General features: G+C 27.6%; 2 protein-coding genes across 2 annotated transcripts; one reads left to right on the top strand and one right to left on the bottom strand.

The window, feature by feature from the left end:
• Nucleotides 1-264: 264 nt before the first annotated feature.
• Nucleotides 265-1466, bottom strand: LOC129984846 (AP-2 complex subunit sigma). The gene has a single exon (XM_056094811.1). The coding sequence runs from the start codon at nucleotides 1364-1366 to the stop codon at nucleotides 938-940; it is 429 nt and encodes a 142-aa protein (XP_055950786.1). The 5' UTR covers nucleotides 1367-1466; the 3' UTR covers nucleotides 265-937.
• Nucleotides 1467-1706: 240 nt separating this feature from the next.
• On the top strand, nucleotides 1707-4734 carry LOC129985245 (ubiquitin carboxyl-terminal hydrolase isozyme L3-like). The gene has a single exon (XM_056095204.1). It carries the CDS (start codon nucleotides 1974-1976, stop codon nucleotides 2703-2705), a length of 732 nt encoding a protein of 243 aa, XP_055951179.1. The 5' UTR covers nucleotides 1707-1973; the 3' UTR covers nucleotides 2706-4734.
• The last annotated feature ends 3893 nt before the right edge of the window (nucleotides 4735-8627 follow it).

The following is an 8627-nucleotide window of genomic DNA, read 5'->3' as shown; positions in this document are numbered from 1 at the left end:
CTAATCATATTCATTATTTTCTTTATATTTCAAATAATTTTATAACCCGAACCAAATAAGGTTAAGGAAGTTTTGACTTTCACTTTTGCCTTTTTTTGTAGCATAATAGTTTTAAACATAGTTTGAATGAATAATAATTTTTAATGCAAAAATGCTTTATGGGCATCATTAGCTTTACATATCAAACTATTAAAAACTCAACTAGGAAATTTCACTGTAATCAAAATAGAGTGAACAAGGGTCATACAAAACGAAAACCAAGAGTTGACAGTTAAACTTCTTTTAATAAACATTTATACATAATCTTGCTATTCACCTCTACAAAAAATTAACAGTTGGTGAAAACAAAAATACATCTGCACAGTTATATGAATAATATGTGTATTATATATTATCTTTTGCAGTTTAAAAACAAATATTTTACATATGAACACAGGTATTAGTACACACACTTTAATAACAAAAGTAAAATTGGAATGTAAATTTTTAAAAATTATTTTTGACAGTCAAACTGAAAATGTGTGATTACACAAATTAATAATTTCAGAACTGTTCCTTAAATATCAACACTAAGTGCAGAAACAATTTAGTAAGAATACTGTTGCCATTACAGGCATTTATTATTGTCAAATTCATCAATTATATCATTTCTTTTACCTTTGCTAAATAAAAGGAATTCATAATTTAAGCATGCTATTAAAAAATCTAAATACATATAAATAAACAGAAATTTCATACAAAAGAGTTGGGTACATTTTTATCTTTCATAATAGAATTTTATCAGATGCAGGAATATGAACAGAGTCTTTTATATTCTACAAGAATGTTTAAAAACAACAGAAATTCTTAATTTTTAACTCGAATTAATCTCTGAAGAGAAATGCATCTTAACAGAAGATCTATCAATGCATGAATAAATAAACACAGGGAATTATGTTCATTCTAATGAATTATATACTAACAGTTGCTTCAGTACTTTAGTTTGGCTGGTTTCGCGTATCTCACCGGCAAGGAACATTTCATCCACGACACTGTACACTTTGTAGAAGTTGAACACTAAATCCAATTCACAGACATTATGGAAATACTCGTTTAGTACTTCTACAAAATTGTGTATCGCTTCTAAATATGCCAAATTATTGTCTCCAACATCCACACAGATGCAGAAATATAAACCGGCGTACCTTCTGTAAACTATTTTGAAGTTACGGAATTCAACAAAATTAGTATGCTTTGCATCTCTGACAGTAACTACTGCATGGACCTCTTCAATTAGCTTCTGCTTTTCATCATCATCGAAATTCATATACCATTTTGCAAGGCGAGTTTTACCAGCTCTGTTTTGAATGAGAATGAAACGAATCATATTTAGGTATATGAAAGTAAAAATATGTTCGTTTACTCTTACTAGTAATTTCAGAACCGCCCCTCGAATGTCAACACGAAGTCCAGAAAAACTTCAGTTGCCTCAGAAATTGTTGCCAATACAAATATTTCATAATGTCAAATTACAAATAATACAGAGTTGCATTTGAAATACAGAAAAGTGTTCATTTTAAAAAGCATTCAAAAATCATCTAAAACTTATAGTTACAAAAAGATTATTTCTGAAATGTTCTTTTATATTATCATTTCTGTCATGCTATAGCTTTAATTTTTATTGCACATAATATTCGATTCAAACAATCAATCAGTTGATAATTGGCTATACGTATTTTTCTCTTTCATGAAACTGCCATCTTGTAGTTTGAAAGGAGTTTTTATTTATACTTTTAACTAGAAGATAAAAAAAATACAAGTTTCACAAATTGTTATATAAGACATCCATTTAAACTGTAGTGATTTTGGAGGGTTGTACTTTAGGTTGAATTTATTGATGTTTCATTTGATGAAGTGAGTTACGTCATTTAGTAAAATATTACTTCTTAATTAGTTCTTGTTTCTTCTTCTATTCTTGAATATTTATTATCAAAATGTCTTCACTGGAGTGGCTACCTGTAGTATCCGATCCTGATGTTATGAACAGATTTTTAGAAAAAGTAGGTGTTCCAAAACAGTGGGGAATATCGGACATCGTATCATTAGATGAAGAATTGCTGAACTCGGTACCAAAGCCTGTATATGCTGTACTACTTCTTTTTCCTATATCTGAAGATGATTATGAATATTGTATGGAGCAAGAACAAATAGCAAGATATGGACATCCGGAATTGGATAGAGATATATATTTCATGCATCAAACCATTACTAATGGATGTGGTGTTGTAGCTTTGATTCATGCTATAGCTAACAACATCGAACATTTAGATTTACCTTCTGATTCAATAATTAAAAGATTTATAGATGAGACGAGGAGAATATCTCCACAATACAAAGCTGAAGTTTTGAAAACAAAAAGGGATATTTGTTTGGCCTTGAAAGGAAGTTATGAAGATGGGGAAAGCTTTGGTACCAAATGTGAATACCATTATATAACTTTGATTCATTTCAATTCAAAGCTTTATGAATTAGATGGTAGAAAGCTAGCACCTGTAGTTCATGGCCCTACTTCAAATGAAACATTTTTGAAAGATGCTGCACGTGTCTGTAAGGAATATATGGAGAGAGGTCCGATGGTGATCAGCAGGACGAATAGAAGGTCTCGAACGTTTGAACCTAGAAATATTCGTTTTACTGCTTTAGCATTTGGTGCAGTTTCTATGTAATTCAGGTAGTTTTATACTCGTAACAAGGCAAATATGTTAAATATTTCATATCTTTAATTTTGAAGATTTTATAATTTCTGGATTGTAAAATGAAGAATTATTCAGTTGCATTTATGCAACTTATTTCTTACATTTATGTGGGTCTGATGTACATTAGCTGTAACATGATGACTCAAATGACATTTTTTGTTGTTGTTGTGTATAGAATTCTTGGAATATTGGATCAATTATTGTCATTTTAACATTATTAAAAATTACAAAGTCCATCTCAAAATAACTTTATATAGTCTTGAAATAGGCTGTTATTCTGACTAAACTAAAATTAAATCTGAATTTTTTTTAAATGAATGATAATAATGCTTATAAATTCAGTAATTTTTCTTGAAACACTGCTTAATAAATAAGTCAATAAATCCACTATAATTAATGATTATAATATTTTCTACATTGGTAGATTTTATTTGTAGATTGGTTAATTTAGATTAATACCTTGTTTTGTAGTTTAATAATCTCAAACTTTAGATTCTGATAATAATTTATTAGCTAAGATGTAATAAGTTTCTGTATTGAAACAATTTTAGATGATTTGACATGTGATGATCAATATTTTGTATATATCATGCTAATTATGTATCTCTGTCATGATTCAAACCCATTCTGATTTTCTACTAATGATGATAAGATTGCCACACAGTTTGTCTTAGTAATAAATTCCTGCATACTTCCTATATGTTGTAAATGCTACAGAATAAAATTCAAAACTTGAGCAATAGTTTATTGTTTGCATTGCATCAAGTTCGCAGGCATCTGCACATAATAATTTTCTTTTCAAATTTTTCACTGCATTCATATATTTAAATCAGACTGTAAGAGGGGCTGTATTAGTGTAGTGCCGTATTACTGAGAAAATGATATGTAAACTAATGAATGAGAAACATCATGCACAACGCCTTCAAATTGTATTAAATTGAATTAGGCATTAGCATTGTAAATAAACATTGTAAATCATTTATGAACATTGTAAATAAACCATTTGTCATGTGTTGCTATTGAGTAAGACTTCTTTTCTTAATTTTTTTATATTTTTATCTCCCACTATTTTGAAAGAAAGTATGTTTTCTACTTCAATATGATGTCTATTTAGCTCAGTTTAATAAAAATTGTTGTTTGGACCAATCTGATCTCTTAAGATATTTCTAAAATTTATCAAAATAGAATATCAGATTTAATATTTATAATTTTATTTGTTTTTTTTATTGTAAATTTTGCTCATTATTATGTAGAATTTAATATACTGAAATGAATTTTATTTCTTTCATCTTTTTTCAAAGGATTATTATGATCAAAACATTTGCTATATTTTATATATAGTCTAAACTTAATGCATGCATCTTAAATTTTATGCACATACCTCAAATAAAATTAGAAAGAAAAAAATTATCCTATATGTAGTAAATGTTGCAGAATAAAATTCAAAACTTGAGCAATAGTGTATTCTTTGTATTGCATCAAGTTCACAGGCATCTGCACATAATAATTTTCTTTTCAAATTTTTCACTGCATTCATATATTCAAATCAGACTGTAAGAGGGGCTGTATTAGTGTAGTATCATATTACTGAGAATTTTCTGTGGTGTCAAGTAGTAGTGTGGTGTAGTAGATACCTTAAGTAGTTATCTGAATGTTTGAAAAATCAGATTATCAAAATTAGTGTAGTATCATATTACTGAGAATTTTCTGTGGTGTCAAGTAGTAGTATGGTGTAGTAGATGCCTTCAAGTAGTTACCTGAATTTTTGAAAATTCAATTATTGTATATTAAAAATTATAATTATTGATTTTTATAGAAACATAATTGATTTCCATAGATATATATTTTATTGTATGATAAATAAATTATTTCTAGTTACTCATTATTTCTTGAGAATTAATTATTCTTTTATTTTCAGATAAAAATTCAAATTTTATTTAACAAATATTTTTTTCAATTATAAAAAATGTTTTACAGTAACTGATATTTAGAATATAAATGTGTGAAATATTGATTTGTAAATGGTATGCTATTAATAAAACTGTTTTGAACAAATTGTAATATGTCTTTATTATTCTTACCTTTTATAACTATAGAAATTTTAATTAAAACAGAAATAATAAGTATATATAATATTTTAATACTTAGGGATATTTCGAAAATGTAATTTTTCTTTTTATAAATATCGAGCAAGATTATTGTAAAAGTAACTTCATAAAATAAAACTATTGATTTGTTCTGAAAAATTCTAGATTTTTTTTCCAATAAACTGACTTAGAGAAAATGATATGTAAACTAATGAATGAGAAACATCATGCACTAGCCTTCAAATTTTATTAAATAACATTATGCATTATATTTTATGAACATTGTAAATAAACCATTTGCCATGTGCTGCTTTCAAGTAAGACTTCTTTTCTTAATTTTTTTTATTTTATTTTTTTTCTCCTACTATTTGGAAAGAAAACATGTATTCTACTTCAATATGACGTCTATTTAGCTCAATTTAATAAAAATTGTTATTTGGACCAATCTGGTCTCTTAAGATATTTCTAAAATTTATCAAAATAGAATATCAGATTTAATATTTATAATTTTATTCATTATTTATTGTAAATTTTACTCATTATTATGTAGAATTTAATGCACTGAAATGAGTTTTCTTTCTTTCATATTTTTTCAAAGGATTATTATGATCAAAATGTTTGCAATATTTTATATATATATAGTCTAAACTTAATGCATGCATCTTAAATTTTATGCACACACCTCAAACAAAATTGAAAAGAAAGAAAGAAAAAAACAAGTCTATTCCAAAAGTACAGGTGTCAATAATACATTTGTGTAGCAAAGTAAGGAATGATTTTGTTTACAATTTATGATTAAAGATCATATTCAGAATTATGAGCTGAATTTATTTATCTACAATAATAGAATTTATTCACTCATTTTGGAATATACAACGATTTATTGTTTGAATACAGTAGAATGTAGAATTTTTTTTCTTTTTGTAAATGTAAAGAGACATTTTGGTTTCAATGAATTCAATTTAATCAGGGATGAATGATTAAAAAGTCTGCTACTAGCAAGAATGATTTCCTCGAAACTTTCTCGTATGTTCTTTTTGAAGAAAAGCATTCCTTTTCATTAGTCCATGAATTTAAAAAAAAAATTAAATGCTTCGAGTTCAAGTATTTTTATATGCAAAATTCCACACATAAGCATTTTGTACAAATTTTTTTCCCCCTCAAATGACACCAAAATTTAACGCACAGATTCAGTTTTAGTAACAAGATAACATCAAATTTCATTTATATAGTTGTGTGTTGAATTATTGCATCTACATGCATGAGAATGTACACGCTAACAAAGTCTCAATACTTTGATGCATTCAAAATTTAATAAGGATATGCACTTTAGATGCTAATATTGTGCCTCTATTAGTATGTTTTTGAAATATTGCATTCATGCTTAGCCCGACAGACAGTCAACCACTTGACGAATTTGGTTCGAAATTTAAAGCGTATCAATATTTCAGATGCTAAGCCTGTGTATAAAAATATATTTGTCTACACTTTTGCAGCTATTGTGTTCTTTTGTATGTGGATAATAAGTCATTTTGATTTCCTCTGAATATATTTCGTTCAAAACTTGACAGATATCCACAAATTTGATTTAAAAACCAATTACCAAATTTTATTAGCTATCTCTAAGTGTTTTAAGTTCTAAGCTCTCTCTCAGAGACACGCGTAATTCCGAAAGTTTGTTTTTTGGTCTCTTGGAGGTTTAGAATGAGATCAAAATCTTGAATTCGAATTTTTTGATAATTTTTGTTCTTCTTTGAAGTAACAAGCATCTGAGACATATGATTTTTTCGCTTCCAATCCTTATTAGTATTTTAGTAAATGCAAATTTTGTGCAGAGGATGGTATATTTTCGCATCTTCAGATATTTCATTTTAAAAAATGATGTAAGCGCACTAATGTTTTGTACCAATTACGTTCCACGTTATCTTCATCCCTACGTCACGGGTATACTTTCTCTCTGTTCGTAACGTATAAATTAGAACATTAACATCTACATATTACAAATTTCAATATTACTATAGGTACAGTACATTGAGGTAATTATTGTACATTGAAAATTTAGCAGAAACATTTGAAAATTGAAATTAATCTACATGTGAAGAAAAATATAGTTCAGAAAAGCTGAATATTCATTTTCATTTAAACTGAATTTCGTATACTTGAAATCCAATAATAAATAAATATTATGAATAAAATGTGAGTACTGTCAGCATTGGAACAATAGATTAAACATAAACTAAGGATCAATCAAAATCCATAATGTTGATGTGGCTAAACTAGCTTGTTCAAAAACCTGTAGCACAAAAAAACTCGCTTTTGATGAATGCGATCATATTTATTAGAATGACATAAGCTTATGCTGATGTTTCTGCGACATTTAACAAATAATAAATTTCGACAGAATTTTCGACTGTTATCTTGAACGGGAGACTTACAATATATGAATCGGAAAACATTTCAGCAGATGATAGTTACTTCGGTATTTCAGTGTGGACTTCGCTGGAAAAATTTGAATAAGTGAAATATTCATGTTTGAATCCTAAAATTTATAAGCTTGAACTTTTACTGATAACACTTGTTCAGAACTGCTTTGCACAAAACGATTCTAAAATAGTATTTTAACATCTCTAAGAACAAAACCATAAATTTTCTCTTCGCAGAAGAAACATAAGAACAACTTGGTTTACTTTTTTACTTTCTCGTATACGAAGTAAAGTGAGAGTATTGTAATCTTAAAAAAAAAAAAAAAAAAAAAAAAATTGACATCATAAACTTAAATTTTGACGAATTTCCACTTTTTAGATCTTTCCGAGTACGAAAAATGCATCCCCCCCCTGGAAAATCGGTGTTTGTCTGTGATAAGGTTAATTTAAAAACGCTTTGGACTAGAAGGATGAAATTTTATATCTAGCTTTTACACCAAATTTGTAGATTTCTATCAACTTTTGTGCGCAAAATTCATTCAGAGGAAGACTGTCCGATTGTTCCAATATAAGTAAACACAATAGGAATGAAACAAAGAAAGCTAGATGGATAAAACTTGGTGCACAGATTTAACATCTATAATGTAGACGCCTATCAAATTTTGTACGAAATTCATTCAGATGTTGACTATCTATCAGTCTGTATTTTCAAAAACATGTGAATGTGATGACTCAGAACTTTAGTGTTTTAAATATATTAGATATGGTATGGGATTTTGCGACTACAAATTTAGATCTGTGTCAAATTTTTGTTTCAGTCGATTTGAAAAAAAGAAAATGCCTCTAAAACTCAAATTTCGGTTTTCAGATACTTTTAACAGCATTCCAGTTATTAATCACGAAAAATCTCGCCAAGGATCAAAGGATAGATTCAGTAAAAATTTTAAATTCACTCTAATGTTAATAATTAATGTTCATGCTATTGTTCTAAATGTTAATATACGTAAATGACATGCAAGGCTTTCTCTGAGATAGCACTTTTATTACAGAGTATGGAAGAAAATTTTGAGGAGATCGTTTCCCTCGTTTAAAATGCGTCTGGATAAATGAAATAACAAATAAATCAGTTTTACTTTCAAGAGTTGGTATCTCATCTCAACCCTCATGACGGAGTGTCTTTTAGTCTTTCCTCCGGTCTTCATTATAGAAAACTAGATAGTTAAAGAATAAAATTTTAACTACCTAAAATAAATTTAAAAAGTTGCAAAAAAGAATTATCTTGATCAAGATGTGCTAATTATTACATAGTTAAAAAAAGTTTCGCTTGTAAACAATTTGAATAAGAAGACAAAACAAAAACTCACACAGTTAACCGGCTCTGT

The sequence above is a fragment of the Argiope bruennichi genome, chromosome 9 (genome assembly GCF_947563725.1).
Source record: "Argiope bruennichi chromosome 9, qqArgBrue1.1, whole genome shotgun sequence".
Classification (NCBI taxonomy): Eukaryota; Metazoa; Arthropoda; class Arachnida; order Araneae; family Araneidae; genus Argiope; species Argiope bruennichi.
This window is presented reverse-complemented; position numbering and strand designations above follow the sequence as displayed.